The 18,883-nt window shown below is 49.1% G+C and overlaps 1 protein-coding gene across 2 annotated transcripts; it reads right to left on the reverse strand.

Annotated features, from left to right (window-relative positions):
* Positions 1-699: 699 nt before the first annotated feature.
* On the reverse strand, positions 700-18,632 carry LOC118772023 (regulator of nonsense transcripts 2-like). Of its 2 annotated transcripts, XM_036520259.1 has the most exons (22): positions 18,566-18,632; positions 16,999-17,373; positions 15,651-16,430; positions 14,968-15,128; positions 14,269-14,448; positions 13,753-13,896; positions 13,301-13,404; positions 12,906-12,991; positions 12,340-12,448; positions 11,821-11,934; positions 11,429-11,545; positions 10,858-11,043; positions 9,875-10,078; positions 9,009-9,284; positions 8,367-8,550; positions 5,550-5,701; positions 4,591-4,692; positions 4,319-4,417; positions 3,823-3,993; positions 2,628-2,769; positions 2,385-2,505; positions 700-983 (listed from the first exon to the last, which is right to left on the reverse strand). In XM_036520259.1, the coding sequence occupies exons 2-22, from the start codon at positions 17,370-17,372 to the stop codon at positions 974-976; spliced, it is 3,816 nt and encodes a 1,271-aa protein (XP_036376152.1). In that variant the 5' UTR covers position 17,373; positions 18,566-18,632; the 3' UTR covers positions 700-973. The 2 variants fall into 2 exon arrangements, with proteins under 2 accessions (XP_036376152.1, XP_036376153.1); XM_036520260.1 differs by lacking the exon at positions 700-983 and having other exon boundaries at positions 2,381-2,505.
* Between the last annotated feature and the right edge of the window lie 251 nt (positions 18,633-18,883).

The raw sequence follows: 18,883 nt of genomic DNA on the forward strand, positions 1-18,883 counted from the left end.
TGAAGACACGCCTGAGTACGCAGATCCACATTTTATTGCAGACTGGGCAGAGACATGTACAGAGCTGCTGCTGTAAGGCCATGCAAACATAGGTTTTTAGCAATCAGTCACAAAGGAATAATCTAACCAAAATATTTTAATGAATCAGCACAAACGTCAAAGGTGCCATCAATCACAGGTGACTTCCACAGTGCACTGTCTTCCTCAAACTAAAGCACTGCAAACACACTCTCACCCACACAAAGCAAGTATGGCGTGGCCAAGCCAATGTAAAACCTTCCAAAAGAGAAAGCCACCCTGTTAGGAATTTAAACTAAAAACTGCATATATATTTATTCATAAACATATTTTTTCTCTGTCTGTTGAAGAACTGGTCAGTCCGTCTGTCCGTCCATACGTCCCTGCACCTCTCTGCTCTTGGGAGTTCCATTTCCCAGAACCACCCCAGTCAGGGTCATGACCGTGGTAACAAGCAGCTTTAGCTGGAGGGGCGAGGAGCAAACTCCACCCAAACGCACACCTCCCACACACTGTAGGCCCTTCTTCTCAAACCCCCCGGCTGTGGTGTCGTCTCCCTCATCATCTCGGTGTCCTCCAGAACATTCCCTCTGAAGGGCATCAGGTAAAGATCCAGAAAAACCAAAGAAGACATTCCTGGGTGGAATTTGGCCTTCTGCCCCACCCCCCCACCCCCCTCTCTCTATCTCACGTTGTCTCATTTTGTTTGGTTGAGCCGGCTCAGCTGGGTGTGGATTCCCCAGGATTAAAAGGCGGACACGCCGCAGTCCGTGCCCCGGTGTGTGTGTGGGGTGGGTTGGCCGTTCGGTGCTGCTGGTGGTCTCACGCGGGCGTGTTCGCTGTTGGCGCCCCCCCTGCTGCAGACAGCTGCTCCTCCTGCAGCCGTGGGGGAGGCGGGGTCTCTGCTGCTGTTAGTCAGCCGGAGGTGGAGTCACTCCCCAAGCTCCGCCTCTCGTCAGCGTCTCCTGCAGCACAGGGTTGGACCGTTGCTGAAGGACCCGCCCCAAAGCCTGCCCACTGAAATACCTAAGACTCTCTGTACAAATATGCACTACAAAAAACCTTCTCGCCAAAGTGCCCTCCTCTGTTATCTGTACCCCCAATTAAACAGGAAAATGCATCGTAAACAAAAAATAGGTATTTAACAGGCTAATATAGCCATATTGAAGAAAACTGTAATTTAGTGGGAACCCTACAATATTTACAACTTTATAAAGATCTCAAAAATATTTGTCTTTCTCCAGGCAGACCTTTGCTTCCTTAGTCTGTTACAAAAAATCCCAGTTGCGTGTGCATTCTCTTTCACTGAGACTTTCAGAGTTCAGTCTCTTCAGTACAGATGTTCTGCAGAGAGACGTTCTGCAGAGAGTGTACAGCAGGGGTGTCCAACCCTCTCCTGGAGGACCCCTTGTCCTGCATGTTTTAGATCTCTCCCTGCTCCAATACAGCGGATTCAAATGATCAGTTTGCTATACAGCAGCTTCAGGAGTTCATAACGAGTTGATCAACTGAATCAGCTGTGTTGGAGCAGGGAGAGATCTAAAACATGCAGGACAAGTGGCCCTCCAGGAGAGGTTTGGACACCCCTGGTGTGCAGTCTCTTCAGTGCAGACGTTCTGCAGAGAGAGTGTACAGTCTGTTCAGTGCAGCCTTTCTGCAGAGAGAGTGTACAGTCTGTTCAGTGCAGCCTTTCTGCAGAGAGAGTGTACAGTCTGTTCAGTGCAGACTTTCTGCAGAGACAGTGTACAGTCTGTTCAGTTCAGTGCAGACTTTCTGCAGGGACGTTCTGCAGAGAGACGTTCTGCAGAGAGAGTGTACAGTCTGTTCAGTGCAGACTTTCTGCAGAGAGAGTGTACAGTCTGTTCAGTGCAGACTTTCTGCAGAGAGAGTGTACAGTCTGTTCAGTGCAGACTTTCTGCAGAGAGAGTGTACAGTCTGTTCAGTTCAGTGCAGACTTTCTGCAGGGACGTTCTGCAGAGAGACGTTCTGCAGAGAGAGTGTACAGTCTGTTCAGTGCAGACTTTCTGCAGAGAGAGTGTACAGTCTGTTCAGTTCAGTGCAGACTTTCTGCAGGGACGTTCTGCAGAGAGACGTTCTGCAGAGAGAGTGTACAGTCTGTTCAGTGCAGACTTTCTGCAGAGAGAGTGTACAGTCTGTTCAGTGCAGACGTTCTGCAGAGAGACGTTCTGCAGAGAGTGTACAGTCTGTTCAGTGCAGACGTTCTGCAGAGAGACGTTCTGCAGAGAGTGTACAGTCTGTTCAGTGCAGATGTTCTGCAGAGAGTGTACAGTCTGTTCAGTGCAGATGTTCTGCAGACACTGCGGTCTCTGTAGGACAGACGTGCAGAGCACTGTCACAGGCTTTACCTTCCTCCAGTCTTGAAGATGAGGTCGGCGTTGGGCGCTCCTTTGGGGTGCTGGTATCGGGGTCGCCTCTCGCGGTTGGTGTTGGCAGGGGCGGGGCGCTGCGCCAGGGACTGCATCATCTCTGTAGGATGACCGAAAAGCAAAAGCGCAGAGTTATGCATCCATCACCTCCCACACTGACACTATGCTATCCTTTAAAGGGTATGGGTTCATGTGTGTGCGTGTGCGTATGCGCGTGTGTACCCTGGTAGTCCTCCTGCTCCTGCCGCTCGTTGATATCCAGGGTGAGCTTCTTCATGCGCAGCCGCTCCTCCTGCTCTGCCTGCTGCTGGTTGAAGTGATTGGCGGCCAGGTGAGAGGACAGCGGCACGTTCAGGATCTTAAACTGCAGAGAGAGCATGGAACACAGGCAGCTTTAAACACACTGAGCAGAGGGAGCTTTATCCACACTGAGGACAGGGAGCTTTAACCACACTGAGCACAGAGTGCATTAGACACACTGAACACAGAGTGCATTAGACACACTGAGCACAGGCAGCTTTAACCACACTGAGCACAGGCAGCTTTAGACACACTGAACACAGAGTGCATTAGACACACTGAGCACAGAGTGCATTAAACACACTGAACACAGAGTGCATTAGACACACTGAGCACAGACTGCATTAGACACACTGAACACAGAGTGCATTAGACACACTGAACACAGAGTGCATTAGACACACTGAACACAGAGTGCATTAGACACACTGAGCACAGAGTGCATTAGACACACTGAGCACAGGCAGCTTTAACCACACTGAGCACAGGCAGCTTTAGACACACTGAACACAGAGTGCATTAGACACACTGAGCACAGAGTGCATTAAACACACTGAACACAGAGTGCATTAGACACACTGAGCACAGACTGCATTAGACACACTGAACACAGAGTGCATTAGACACACTGAACACAGAGTGCATTAGACACACTGAGCACAGAGTGCATTAGACACACTGAGCACAGAGTGCATTAGACACACTGAACACAGGCAGCTTTAACCACACTGAGCACAGGCAGCTTTAGACACACTGAACACAGAGTGCATTAGACACACTGAGCACAGAGTGCATTAAACACACTGAACACAGAGTGCATTAGACACACTGAGCACAGACTGCATTAGACACACTGAACACAGAGTGCATTAGACACACTGAACACAGAGTGCATTAGACACACTGAGCACAGAGTGCATTAGACACACTGAGCACAGAGTGCATTAGACACACTGAACACAGAGTGCATTAGACACACTGAGCACAGACTGCATTAGACACACTGAACACAGAGTGCATTAGACACACTGAACACAGACTGCATTAGACACACTGAACACAGACTGCATTAGACACACTGAACAGGTGCGCTACACCCGCTCCCTCTCTGCTTCACCTGCTGCTTGTTGCCCTTCCTGGTGAGCATGACGAACTGCATGGTGTCGCTGATGTCGGCCTCGGGCTCGGCGCTGGAGGCCGGCGGCGGGCCCTTCTTCAGCTGGCTCTTCAGCTGCAGCGGGATCGCCACGTCCAGCTGGTGCACCTTCACCGACTCGCCGCTACGCTGCTGCAGAGAGACCGCGGCGACACCCGTTACAGCATACAATTACATCACACGCGGCCACACTCACCATGGCACGCTATTACACACAGTAACACTCACTACAGTTCACAATTACACGCAGTCACATTCATTACAGCACACATTTAGACAAAACACTGACAAATAGAAAGCAGGTGGTGCAATTTCACTGCACACACAGCACAGCCCACAGAAACATACACCACCCAGGACCATTCAAACACATGTCATCTCTCCTCTAATAACACTGAACAGCAGGTTACACATCCTGAAACACACGGCAGTCACAAGATCAGGAAACTGGAGGCACCTGGAGGTTCTCCAGCATCATCTTGTCCAGGGCCTGGATGAAGTCTTCATCCTCCGCACACGCCACGTGCTTCAGCCCCCCGCCCTTTATGGTCACGTCCTGAGGAAGCAGAGACAAGTCTCATTCTGACCACAACCGTTTACGGTCAGCTCCCGATGAAGGAGCAAAGAAGAGTCAAGAGTCAACTCTGCAGCCGCCAGTGAGGAAGCAGACAGTGCCGTATGCCTAACACAGGTTAAAGCAGGTGGACACAGCATGAGGAGACCACTCACATTCTCTTCATCCGTTTCGTTCTCCTTGTTGGAGTCCGTCAGGTAGTCTGTGTTCTCCTCCTCCTCTTCCTCCCTCTCCTCTTCCTCGTTCTCAGACCCCTCCTGAAGCACAGAGGCCACCACTCAAAAAGAGACCCTTTCATCCCTTTCATACGAGTGGGCTGAAAGGTGTACCTGTATGTGCCTATAATCTTACTGCCCCTACTGCTTCAGAAGATCAGACGTTTCAACTCATCTGAGTTGAGGGCTGGAATTGACTCTGGAGAACACATTCAGTCTGAACGGTGGGACCACCAGTGGTTCAGCTCTGACAGTAGTGGCGTAACCGTCAGCCGGAGCTGTGAACTCTCCATGACCGTGGACACAGTTCACACGCTCCGTTTCTCCCACAGCGAAGCGCTTATCTCCGTTCCACCCTGTTCACCTCGCATGCCACGCTGTTTGACAGCTGCGGCACCATGGGAAACGGTGCACGATGCATGACGATCCAAGTCACGTCGCCGTCATTCCTCTGGGTGAAAACTCCCCTGCAAACCCCAGCCATTTGTTCTCAACCCTACCGTTTAAAGAGGATGCTTTGTTGCACAGTTAAAAAGAATAATTACAACAACAGATGAGGGGAGAATGAGGAAGAACCATTGGGCATGCCATAGACTGATTTCCATAAACTGGGTTTAAATACCTATGCTAAACAGAGTCATGAAGAAATATGTGTTTGGCAACCACACAGGAATGTAAGGGTATACCGTAATGCTATAAGCCCTTAAACAATGGATTAACTATGAAGGGTTCAGTCACACGCTGGCCTTTGTGGAATACTGATTTGCTCATAACTGTGAGAGAATGTGTTTGAGGTTGATGAGAGTGATACACTGTAACCCATCCCCACTCACATGCCGCTTGTGACTGAAAGACTGACTGACTGGCTTTTTGTCTCTCTGACTTCATTTCTCACTTACTTCTTCCTCTACGTCGTTCATCTCACTCTCGTTCCCTGACTGCTCCTCGATGTCGGCTCCACCCTCCTCTTCGTCGTCGTCATCTTCCTCGTCTAAAGCCCCGCCCTCTCCCATGGCGCTGGAGCACTTGCCGTCCTTCTCCATGGCCAGACCTGGAGGCCGGGTCAAAGGTCATTAAAGGTCAAAATGGAGGTCAACCCTGTGTAACAGCCAGCCTGGGTGCATTAGGGTGTCTGTTTTCAACAGCCATTCATGAAACACACTTTGGGCCACAGAGCCACTCTTTGCCTGGAATTCAGCATTCTGAAAGACTTTCAATGAGCATTCTCAAAATAATCACATTATCCACACAACACAAACACACACACTGAAACCCAGGATTACATTAAACCATCTAAAATATGTCCAATGGTTCTGCCTTAATCCTGCACATAACCTACTTAAACACTGAAAAATAGCTGAGTGGAGGGAGACCATGCTCAGCCTAGGGTTTAAAGGAGACCTTCATTTTGCCAGTAGGCAAGGAGTGCGAAAGAGACAGTGCAAGAATGTGACTCCCGGGCGGAGATGTAGCAACACGTGACAGCGGACAAGGTACGGGGAAAACAATTAGCTCATAAATCCTTCTTACAGGCAGGGCAGACAATGCATTCTGAACTCTCTGTTCAACTCCACACTAATGAATACTGACAATCTGCTCAGAGATCTCCGCAGGTCAAACCGCAGGACAGTGATGGCACCACTGAGCTGCTCGGTGCTCTGGCGAGGACCATCACACACACCTCTGACACGCATTTCTCTAACACACAGACACACTCCAAGCATGCTTCTCTTAATGACATGCACTCCTCAGACTCATACTTCCTGATACACTGACTGAGAGGCTTTATTAAATGCATCCTTTTTCACATTCCAGCATGACACCATGAGAAACTGTTACTGTTTGCTGTGGCGGGACTAAGAGCTTCTCAACATCTGCTGCTGGAATGCTGCTCTCTATCGCCCTCTCTTGCCACGCCACCAGCACTGCAACGGCTCCACAGCGTGTGCATCCACAAAGAACACAGCAACCCAAGACTTCTACCCCCATGCTAAGCCCATCCTGTCCGTGTTCGGTACAACAAGTGCAACTGAACACTTCTACATATCATGAAAGCAGATGAGAGTTCAATTAGAGTGTAATCTATGGTCATTTTGCAAATGGTACTGTATAGTAAATCATAGAGCACACAACACATTGCAGGCAAGGAAGTACGTCAGAAATCTTACAAACGCATTAATAGTAAATATATGTCAGCATAACCATTTTCCATGGATGACCTCTTGATGTCCACAAACACACAAGAAGTATCCTCTGCACTGTACTTTTCAGTGCTTTTATGTAATTGGAAATGTAATGCTGATGTCAGCACTGCTGTAAAAAAAACATTCCAGCGCTGTAACTCGTTAAACACATATTACACCAGAAATTGTTGAATGGATTAACCTTCAAACAGATTAAACTTCAAGTTACCCATAAACAATGCAATACTGAATAATGTTATTTAAAAGCAGCTGCACAGTGGCTGGAGAAATCCCACAATGCACTGCAGAGCTCAGATGCTGTCAGACAGGAAGGGCAGATGAAACCTGTCAGACAGAGACTCCCCGAGCCGTCAGGAATGTGGCCGATCGGGGCGGAAGAAATGCGATGTGGGAAAACCGGAGAGGCGGGCGCAGCTCGGCACACACGGCCCCCGCTCTGGCCGCGGCGGAGGGAACCGCTCACACGCCTCCCGGGACGAGGCCACCCCCGCACACACAGCGGGGAATTTTGGGTTGACTGGAACGCGGTCGGTCTGATGCAGGTTCCTTGAGTGAAGCTGACTCATTGGAGTCAAAGGAACTGACATTTCCATTATGACATATTCACATTTTTAAATGCTCCACTTCCTTTGACTACTTTGACTACTAGTTTCATACTGTCACAGTGTCGCTCTATTCCCAGTGGGGGGGGGGGGGGGGGGGGGGGCAGTTTCAGCCCAGGAGCCTGAGCCCAGTACTTTAACAGTTAAAAACCTTGCAAAACAAAAAAGCAGCTTTGCTGACCTCTGTCACACAGATGTCTCTATGTTCACCTATGCCTCAGTGTGTGAAGACATGCGAGTACCTGGCACTCCCTTTGCATTGTGGGCGAAGGTGTGAGCAGAAGCAGACAGAGACAGGGGAAGAGCTGGTGACAGCCCCACTCTGATGAGCAGCCATCAGACACACAGATGCTCTGTAGGCTCTATAGGCGTCCTTCATTGTCCTGCTGGCAGACTGATTCACTCTGTTTCATACAGGCTTGGTAGTTTCCTATACCAGGAAATGCAGCTGCTCAACACTGAAAGCACTACTACTGAACACTACATCCAATGGGAAACGGGTCACAAACAAAAATTTGAGATCTGCAGGACTGAACTGAGAATTACTGACTGGTTCAGAGAAACAAGTGCATTACACATGAAGTATTATGCCACAAAGCAGGGCAGATGTTCAAGCTTCAAGCACATGAACAGAAACCCACAAAATCAACGCAAACAGATGGGATCTCCCACTGTGTAGTGAGGATGAGCAGTTCAGCATGTGTTTCTGTGTGCAGAGTGCAGACTATGTGCTGTACACTGTGTGTGGTTCTGCATTCTGCAGTGTATGTACAGTGTGCGATTTTATGTGTTTCTCTGTGTGTAGGGTTTACACTGTGTACCGTGTAGAGTGTGGTTCAGCATGTTTCCCCGTGTGTAGAGTACAGAGAGGGTACTGCACAGACAGCGTGGTCCGGCACGCTTCTCTCACCCAGCTTGACGAGCACCTCCCTCTCCAGATGGCAGACGAGCTGCACGGCCTCGTCCAGCGAGGCGCTCAGCCTCATCTTGGGCCTCAGCAGCTCCAGCGTGTCGCTGATCATGTAGTCGATGTCGATGGGGAACGGGTGCTCCTTCGTCCACACGTCCACGCTCTTCTTCCACCAGATGTAGCGCTGCAGGCACACACACACCGTCACTCACATTGTATTTAAACTACACCCTTACGAAGAGGAAGCTGATGTCTCTTTATAGGCCTTCTCTAAAATGTAGCCCTGTATTTTCATTGCATTGCATTATGGTCATTTAGCACACGCTCTTATCCACTCTTATCCAGGGCAACCATTTATAGAGCTGGATATTTTTTTACAGGGGCACTTGTATGTTGAGTACTGAAAGTATTGCAACCTTTCAGTTACAAGCCCTGCTCCTTACCACTGTGCCACACTGTTGCCCTTTCCCTCTAGTGTTCAGGTTTTACAATTCAAAGATTCCTCCCTCTTTGCAAAAATTAAACCCAGACCTGCTCTGAAAATGACATATATTTGAACACATTTATTCCATTGATTAAACTGCATGATGAGAAGTCAGATCATATGGAGCTCTGGGCTCATGTGACGGCACTCGGACGAACCTGGAAGTAGATGAGGAAGCAGTCGAGCTTCCTCTTGCTGGAGCCGCGGTCAAAGTACTGGCCGCAGGTATCCAGCAGAGTGCAGACCAGGCGGATGCGGAAGAGGTGCTCGGCGGGGTCCAGCGGGCTGGCCGTCCCGTCTGGGTTCACCCCAAAGGAGATGAAGGAGAAGAGGGTGCGGAAGATGACGGCCGACTCCACCATGCGATAGTTATACAGCTCCCCCAGGAACTTGGCGCTGCTGATGCGCCGCTGGTTGAACTTGGGCTGGTTCACCTGCAGAGAGCAGAGGTGAAAGAGTGTAAACACCTCTAACACTGCTGCTGTTACCTCTACTGAAATAACCTGCAGAGAACACCTTTAACACTGCTACTGTTACCTCTACTGAAATAACCTCCAGAGGACACCTTTAATACTGCTGCTGTTACCTCTACTGAAATAACTTCCAGAGGACACCTTTAACACTGCTACTGTTACCTCTACTGAAATGACCTTCAAAATGCAGAGGTGAAATGGAGCTGGCAATATATCAGCAGTCTTAATGTGTTGATTGTAGCTTTCCTGAGGGCACTGATGTAAATGATATTATTTTACTATCTCCTTACTGTTAATTCTTTCATATACAGACAAAAAGTGCAATCTCTCCAGCTCTCTGCAACCAGACTGCATGTCCAGCAACAGTTTGCCCCAAGATCTGCTCCTGTGGCTACAATCACTTCAGTTTCTACTGTCACATCCAACATCTGCCCCAAACTCCATCTACAACCCATCACCTCCATGTCTGCCCACCACCCCCCCGTCTCTTCACCTGTACTTCTGCCCCCACCCCCCACCCCCCCATATCTGATCCCCCTCAGTGTCCTCACTTCCATGCCCAGCCGGATGTCCTCCAGCACCCCGTCCACCACGTGGATGCCCACGTCCTCCTGGTAGGCCACCAGCCCCGCCAGCAGGTTGGCCACGCAGTGGATGCTGTTGTACTTGACGTTCCAGATGTTGACCATGCAGCAGATCAGGTAGTTCTTCACCTCCACGTCCTGCCACGGCAGCTTCCGCATCTGCCTGAGTACCTACAGAGAGAGACACACCTGTCAATCACTCATTCAGCCACAGACCACAGTGTGGCTCAGTAAAGAGGTGTGAGAGTGATGAAACAGTCATGTGATTCAGCAGGGAGATGTGAGCATGATTATGAGGTCATGCGGTACAGTGGAAAGGTGTGAGTGTGTTCATATGGTTGTTTGGTTCAGGAGAGTGGTGTGAGTGCATGAATGTGGTTGTATACCACGTTATTTGGAAGTCACTCTGGGTAAGAGCATCTGTTAAATAATGCAATGTAATGTAATGTATACAGTACAAGCTAAAAGTCTGGACACACCTGATTAAGATAATGGCAAAACTCGCATTCAAAGACATTTTGATCTAAAGACGTATGCTTAAATGCTTGAAATTTGTTTGTTAGATAATTATAAATAGTGAAGTTGATGCCTACGTATGAATCTCTTTCCAAGAAATTTTCATTTTAAAAAATATTTTTGGGCCATTTTGAAGAATCTTAAATATAAGATAGTTTTGACTTGTTTATACCACTTTCTTGGTCACTAATTCTATTTGAGTTGTTTCATAGTCTTGATGTCCTTCCCATTATTCTAAAATGTAGAAAATATTAAAAATATTATTAAAAAACAAAAATGTGTCCAAACTTTTGACTGCTACTGTAGCTCAGTAGAGAAGTGAGAACACGACAGTGTGCTTGTGTGGTTTGGAGGAAAGGTTTGAGTGCACCAGTGTAGCTCAGTAAAGATGAGCAAGCCTGATATGGGTTTGCGTTTGGTTGCTGCTGCGGTACCTTCTCGGTGGTGACCTTGGACAGGTCCTTGTAGAGGAGCTTTCGGATGTACTCCTGCATGGGCGGCCTCTTCTTCCTCACGGCTTTCTCCACGGGCGGCGGGTTGCAGTAGTAGTAGGCGTTCTCCACCATGGTGACGTAGCGCGCGTCCAGGTGCATGGCCTGCTTCTTCCGCATCATCTGCTCCTGTAGGGACAGACACCCAATCAGCATGCAACAGTACAGAGTGTTTACAAGGTGGATGTCTTTTACATTGTACAGAGCGTTACCTAATCAGTGTAAAAAGAAACTTATCGCATATATTTTATCAGTGTAGTTACGAAAACTCTTCTGACTAGCTCTTTAATTTTTACAGAACTTACAGACTTAAAAAAAGAGCACAATAACCTTCAAATAAAAATGTGCAGTGAACAAGGACAGCATATTCTACCGGGCAAAGAAGCCAGTAAGTATAAAATGGTCAACAACAGTTAGGGATTGGTTTGGGGTTGTTTAGGGACTGGTTGTGGACTGGTTTGGGAGTGGTTAGGGACTGGCTTGACCCTGCAGAGGTGTATGAGACAGAACTGACCAGGAGCACGCTGGTGCGCAGGTGGGAGTCTGGGGACCTGAAGAGGAACCTGCCGCAGGTCTCCAGCAGAGTGCAGGCCATCTCGATGTGGTGGTGGGAGAAGTCGGACAGCAGCATCTACAGGAGAGAGAACAGAGACGCTCAGGTGTCACTATACTCTACCGCACTGCAGAACCAAGGGGAAAGACAGTCAGTTATTACTACATCACACTGCAGAACGAAGGTTAATACAGGTAATAAATTGCATAATTGGGGCACCTCAGAACACACATGAAATAATAACAGAGAAAAAGCAGAGAATACAAAGTCTCTTACTTTATTCATATTAATCTTTAATGTCTTTATTCAGAAACTCAGAAACTTCAGAATCTGATGGTAGACAAAAAACATACCTTCAGGCAATACAGAGTGTCCGTTTTAGAGAACATCTTGAACTTGGCGAGCTCGCCGATGAACCTCACAGTTTTGTTTTTGGTTTCAATATTAATCTGGTCCTTCTTTCTTATCTGAGATGAAAGAGAAACAGATTCATCGTTACAACACATTCTGGGGATGTGGAATCTGTGGCCTGTAATATGGGGCAACGTGTCTTCCAAACCAACATTTACCGGCATTGTGATCATGAAGTTTGAGCCCTGGGTTCATAATAAAGGTGATCAACACCAGACTCGTGTAACACGGAATTTTTGGGGGTTGATCTATGAGTAGAAACCTCCGATCAGAAATCAGATCATGTGTGCTGGTCACAAAGTAGGCAGAGAGTCGTGTGTTGATGTGGCAGATGACAACGCCGCTGACTGTAACTGAATGTAGCTGCTTGTTAAACCCTGCTGGTGTGGGAAAAGGCCAGTTCGTGAGGGATCCCTGCGAAACAGCACTGATGCCAGCTGCCCCCGGCCCCGGTGACGCACGTGAAAGCGGAAGTCCCCCTTGAGCATGGAGCACAGGTCCTCCGCCACGTCACTCATGCAGGGGTGCAGGGTGGCCACCAGCCGCGAGTAGAACGGCAGCAGGTCCAGCCTGAGAGCACACAACAGAGGGCACAGAGTGTGTTACACAAGGCCTGTGACACAGAGCACAAAGTGTGTTACACAAGGCCTGTGACACAGAGCACAGAGAATCTTATACAGGGCCTGTGACACAGAGCACAGAGCGTGTTACACAAGGCCTGTGACACAGAGCACAGAGTGTGTTACACAAGGCCTGTGACACAGAGCACAGAGCATGTTGCACAAGGCCTGTGACACAGAGCGCAGAGAATCTTATACAGGGCCTGTGACAGAGGGCACAGGCTTGTCATACTTTATAAAGCAATATAAATGAATGTAACGTAATAAGGCATCATACTGGATCAGTTTATGAATGCTCCCGGGTTTGAATGGTAGCGAGTCAGAGCTCACGAATGCGTTCGAGTTTGGGAATAGGCATGAGGTTGGAGGTGGAGAACAGGTAGAATGACTGTGACTGCGTTTGCTACCTTTGGCGCGGGACAGTGAAGAGAGCTCGCACCAGCTTCCTCCTGTTGGCCTTGGTGTTCATATTCATGCAGAAATCCATCGCAGCCTGTCAATAAACAAGACCCCATGATATAAGACATCACTGTACACATACTAAACTGAGAGTGTGCTAATGTACCATTACACAAGTGTAAGATCACAGCTTGTAGCATTAGTCATTACTATAACAGTGCCTCTGCGGTCTCTGTATAACCAGAGCACATGCATTCAGCAATAGCCATGACTGTAACAACCCCTTTTCTGTATGCCGATTACCCCTGTGTGTGGTATAAACAAAGCTCAGAGTGCTCATTCTCAGTCCTGTAAGTCTGACGAAGCGCAGTCCTCACTGTGTCCTCAGTATTTCAGTTCTTACCTTGTCTATCAGCTCTCTGTTCACACAGTTGGGCAGCTGCTGGATGAAGGCGTCCACGATGAGCTTCAGGTGGGATCCTGTGCTAGCCTCCTCGTCGTCCTGTTCTACAGACACACAGACAAACACAAACGCACACACACATAAGGCCCCTTAACTTATATCATTTATCAGTCCATGGAAATTCAACCACAGAAAAGCTGCAAGAACATGGATCCTGAATTTGTTTATCAGTTTTGCTCAATGACCACATCATGTGGTTTAAGTGACCCTAGGTTACCCTGAGTGTGTATGCCAGGCTCTCCCATACAGACCTGCTCAGCTACACCCCCATTAAAATTTAACAGATCTCAGAGGTTGCGGCTAATGGCGGCGCTAATGTAAACAGACAGTGTGATGCTGTTCTCCCTCCTCTCGCTCTTCGCCATGCGGCACATCGTAAGGCTCCTCCTCACCTTGTTCATCCAGCAGCTCCTCGCCCTCCACCTCCTCCCCCGCCTCCATCTCCAGGGCGTCGTCAGCGATGTCCAGCGTCTCCAGCTCCATCTCCAGCTCCTCCGTGGTGGGCACCTCCTTACTGTCCTTCCCCTCTTTGGCATCTGAAGCAGTGGGGGTCACATGACACAGGGTAGAGGCAGAGCTCTAACTATAATACATTATGACATCATTTATACCTGGCCAATAAACAGCAGTAGGGTATGGAAACTGAACTTACAAACAGAGGGATGGGAGTTTGCAGCAGAGCACCGCTGTCAGCAGATCTTTCCAGCAAGCACACATAAAAATACATCTACATCTGTCATGAGCTGCATTAAAGTGAAAAACGAGCATTCCATTTGGCTGAGGGCAAAACACAGCTGGTATGCGGTATGTCATTAGCAAACCAAACTCTTTGCTCCACAGACAGACAGAGGAAGGGACGGACATTGCTCCATTGACGGAGGGACAGAGAAAGAGGAGGAGTTCTGCACCTTTGCCGTCCTCTCTGTCTCGGCCGGCGTTGTCTTTGAAGAGGATGGCGGGGACGAAGGCCTTCAGGTCCACCAGGTTCTCGTAGAAGTTGCGCGCGTCCTCGTCCTCCCAGATGCCCCCCTCCAGGTCATACTCCCCAGGCTTGCCTGGCGTGAAGATGTCGATGCCTGGGCCGTGCTCTGCCACACAGAAGAACGACCGTCACACCCAATGACTGCACCTCGCCACTGGGACCCAATGACTGCACCACACCACTGTCACACTGGGACCCAATGACTGCACCACACCACTGTCACACTGGGACCATGCACCATGCCACCATCACTGTGGGACCCATTGACCAAACCGCATCAAACACACTATGGGACTGAATGATTGAAACGCACCACCATCCCCATCGGACCAAATGACTGACCTACACTGGGGGCACAACAGGACCCAATGACACCTGTAAGTGGTGCGGTCCATGCTAAATTGACACTTGCAAAACGTAAATATTATATTAATGTTAATGGCAACAGTAATCAGAAAAAATCACTGAAAGAACAATCCAACTTATGAATCAAGAGTGGTGACAAACACATAGATTATTAGATAGACTATTAAAGTCAGGTTATAAGCCAGTGCATGATACCTCGGTGGACCATGGGAACGGTCACCATGTGGGCATTCCCCTGCCGGTGCGAGCAGGTGCTTACCTTCCTGCGCGGTCTTGTCCTGGGGCAGCTCGGGCATGTTCTCGTCCAGCAGGTCGGCCAGCGTCTGCGTGTTGGCCAGCAGCTTCTGGTAGGAGGTGGCCAGCTCCTCGTACTGCTTGTGGCGGTCCTCGCTCAGCTCGCCCTTAGAGTGCAGGATGCGCCTGGGGGAGGCAGAGCACAGGGGCGTGAAGCAAAGCTGCACGTGGAAAAACACGTGTCCTAAGCGTGTGTTTAATGAGCTGCCAGACTCCCAGACCTGATGACGAACCACACAAAAGGCGTGGGTTCTTCAGCACACCGGGTTGAGCGCTCTCACTGGAAACTGTGTGCTCTGGGTGACAACTGCATCACCTCAAGAACTGATCAAACCTGGTATGTGACAAACTCCTTATTCAAATATCTGCAGCAAGAAAGTGTAACTACCGTAGTTTCAGGGTTTTTACAAATTTCCATTGGTATTCAGAATGAGAACAGGCACTGTTCCGGAATGTTACTGTGGCTGCTTGCTAATGGCGTTATCCTCATGTGAGGACTTTAGCTACTGCATGAAGAGCTTGTAAATGATGATACAGATGCAAGAAAAAAGCCTGGGTTTTCTTCTCATTGCCTGAAGGGCACATGAATGAACAATGAATCAATGAACTATGAATCAAGAGCCCAAACAAACCTCTAGCCTCCGTTACCTGTTCTGCCTCTCGATGTTCTGGAGCTCACGGTGGTCCTTCTTCAGGTGCTTGGTGAGGGAGGTGAAGTACTCCCTCAGAAGGTTCTGGAAGGGCTGCTGCTTCTCGGCGCTGAGGATCTCGCTGGGCGGGAACGCCAGGCCGAACTTGTCGGCGGCGGCCCGCACGCGCCGCGGCACCAGGCCTGCCACGTCGTCGCCGCAGTGCTTGCAGAAGCTGATCACCACGGAGACGTGCGTGTGCGCCTCGCGGTCGGCGCCGATGATGGCCTTCAGCTGCTCGTAGATGAGCGACAGGCCCTCCTTGTCGGTGAAGAGGCCGGCCATGGTGAGCTCGGCCACCAGGCGCAGGTCGGTGCGCAGCTTGCTGACGTTGGGCGCCCGCTCCTCCTTGCGCGCCTCGAAGTGGCGCCGCCAGGCCTGCAGCAGCAGCGGCGCGAAGTCGGCGTAGCGCCGGTGGAAGAGCGAGCACAGTTGCACGGCGCAGCCCACGTCCGAGATCTTCAGCTTGGCCTCCACCACGGCCGCCACCGCCTCGGCGATGTACTTGCTGAGGTTGAGCGCGGCGAAGTCGGCCGACAGCGCCTCGCGCTGCTGCTCGGTCAGCGTGCGCAGCCGCCGCACGAACGCCGTGTTCTTCTTCAGGCTGGAGTCCAGCCGGCTGAAGAAGGCCTCCTCGGGCCGCGCCTCCTGCGCGCTCTGGTTGCGCGCCCGCAGCTCCACGCGGCACTGGTGCCGCTCCCACGCCTCCTGGTGCAGCTGCTGCCCCTCCTCACGCTCCCTGAAAGGCAGCGTTTTAATCAGCGGACGAGTCAGTGGCACATCCATGGGCCGCATTATGGTGCATCTATTAGCCCCGAAGCTCAGCAGTTGTACACACAGTGATTTCACCATCAAGTTCAAACAACAGCATGTAGAATAAGAATGGAAGCACGTGGGAAAACATGTAGGCTATGCATTATGAAGACTTTAAATCATTTACTCATTTACATTTTTGCTATACATTACATCATATTATTGTCATTTAACAGATGCTCTTATCCAGAGCGATCTACATAAGTTACAAATTTATCCATTTATACAGCTGGATATTTACTGAGGCAATTGTGGGTAAAGTACCTTGCCCGTGGGTAAAGTACCTTGCCCAAGGGTAGAGCAGCAGTGTCCCAGTGTGGAACTGAACCAGCCTAACCTTTTGGTTATGACACCTGCTCCTTACCACTATACCACACTGCTGCATGCATGCGATCATAACCAAAACCTAAAATGCAACATCTGGCCATTGAGAATTGCCACTGGTGGCAGGAAACATCTCTGGCTTCAGACCAGGCAAAGAGCTCAAGTCTTACTTCAGTTGAGCCGCCTCCTCCTCGCTCTTCCTTTTTTCTTCCTCCTCCTGCTGCCTCCTCTCCTCCTCCTCCTGCCGCCTCCTCTCCTCTTCCTCCTGCTGTCTCTTCTCCTCCTCCTCCTTCTGCTTCTCCTCCTCTTTCTTCTTGCGCTCCTTCTCCTCCTTCTTCCTCTTCTCCTCCTCCAGGCGCCTCTTCTTCTCCTCCGAAGACTTGCCGCCCTCCTTCTTTCCGCTCACCTTGGCCTCATCCTTCCCTCTCTCGCGCCGGTCTCCCTCTCGCTCTCTCTCCTTCTCCTTCTCCTTCTCCTTCTCCTTGCTCAGGGAAGACGTCTCCTTCTCATCCATGTTTACGGACTTCTTTCGCTCAGCGGGCATACTGTGAGATAACGGACCGCAGCATTATTAACAAAACCAACCTAACATTATGCCAACCAATGCCCAAATTCAAACAACCAAGCTTTTGTCTCAGAAATGAAGACTCAGTCTATTTATATGCCAGCCAAAACAGTATATATTGAAGAATTTCTACCTTTCCACCTTACTCCAGCTACCCAGCTGTGTGCATCTTTGTGCATGCTGCATGTATTCGTATAGCATGCTACTGCAGCTGGCTGCACTTCAATTAAATCCAACTATACAGTAATTAGCGACATTGCACTAAACTAAATTAGCTAAAGGAGCAACCACCTTAACATATTTCCTTATTCACTACTTTACACCACACTTCAGGTATCCTGTCATTCTGAATACTCACTGTACGCATCTAATGCACATTAGGCCAAACGTCAGTCGGCGCTGCAGACAACATAAGGTACCGAAGCGTTAAGGTGTCAAACAACGCACAACGAGAAGCTAGCTAACGGTTACTTAATACCGACACAGCCACTTTTAAAACCACCAAAATTACCCTAAAGAGGCAGATAACAATAACCATGGCTGGAGAATTTGATTCAGACAACTCCGTTGTGTCGATCAAGTTGCTAACGTTAGCTTTGACGAGCACTGGTTATCTGAGGTTAGCTAAGGTAGAAAGTGAAAGCTGACTAGCGTTACGTTACATTCACGGTTGACTGGAGGAGATTCCTACAGGTATCTAGTTAGCCACAGTTTGCACACGTTTCCCGAAGCGAATACAACGTTTCTGAACAGGAAAATTGCGTTGTAGACACACATAATTAGGTCGTTAGGCAATTATTCAAATTCAAGTAACGCTACGAAAGTACAGCGAATCACTAACGTTAGTCTAGCTAAGAAACGTTAGCTAAATTAACCCTAGGAAGCTAGCTTTAGTCAAAACGTTACCTAGTTATCGTTAACCAGCTATTTCTATTATCCAAAATCATTTTACTTTATTCTTGGAGCGACGAAAATGCAAAGCAAGTCAGCTAGGCCTGTTTGCTTGCTGAAACGCAACGATGCTGTGGAAGTGCCACAAACACACAACTCTGCATAAATGCGATGTGTGTGTAGTGGTGGTAAATTAAAGCAACTCGGAATGCTTACACATTTTAATTCTGTTGAAATAATAATGTGCTACACCCGAACTATCTGATTTAATGTATTATTACCTTGAATTTCTGTGAACGTAAACATCGGGTTTGTTTGGTGCACGCAGCTTCCCTGTTGCAGAAGGACCGCCTCGTCTCTTTGCTCCACGGAGCGCCTGAACTAAATGTCACAAACGAGTCCGAAATCGCAGTCAATTCGATGTATCTGTGTAAATATTCATTATTTTACATACTATGTGTTGCAATATACTTGTAATATTCCATTCGGCAAGTAAAAAGAGCACCCCCTGTTTTGCACTCGAACAGACAGGCACTGCGCGAGTTGACCCAACGCAGTGCGTCAGTGGACTGAATTAAAACTCGCTGCTATTAACCAGC

This window comes from Megalops cyprinoides, chromosome 25 (assembly GCF_013368585.1).
Source record: "Megalops cyprinoides isolate fMegCyp1 chromosome 25, fMegCyp1.pri, whole genome shotgun sequence".
In the NCBI taxonomy this organism is placed as follows: Eukaryota; Metazoa; Chordata; class Actinopteri; order Elopiformes; family Megalopidae; genus Megalops; species Megalops cyprinoides.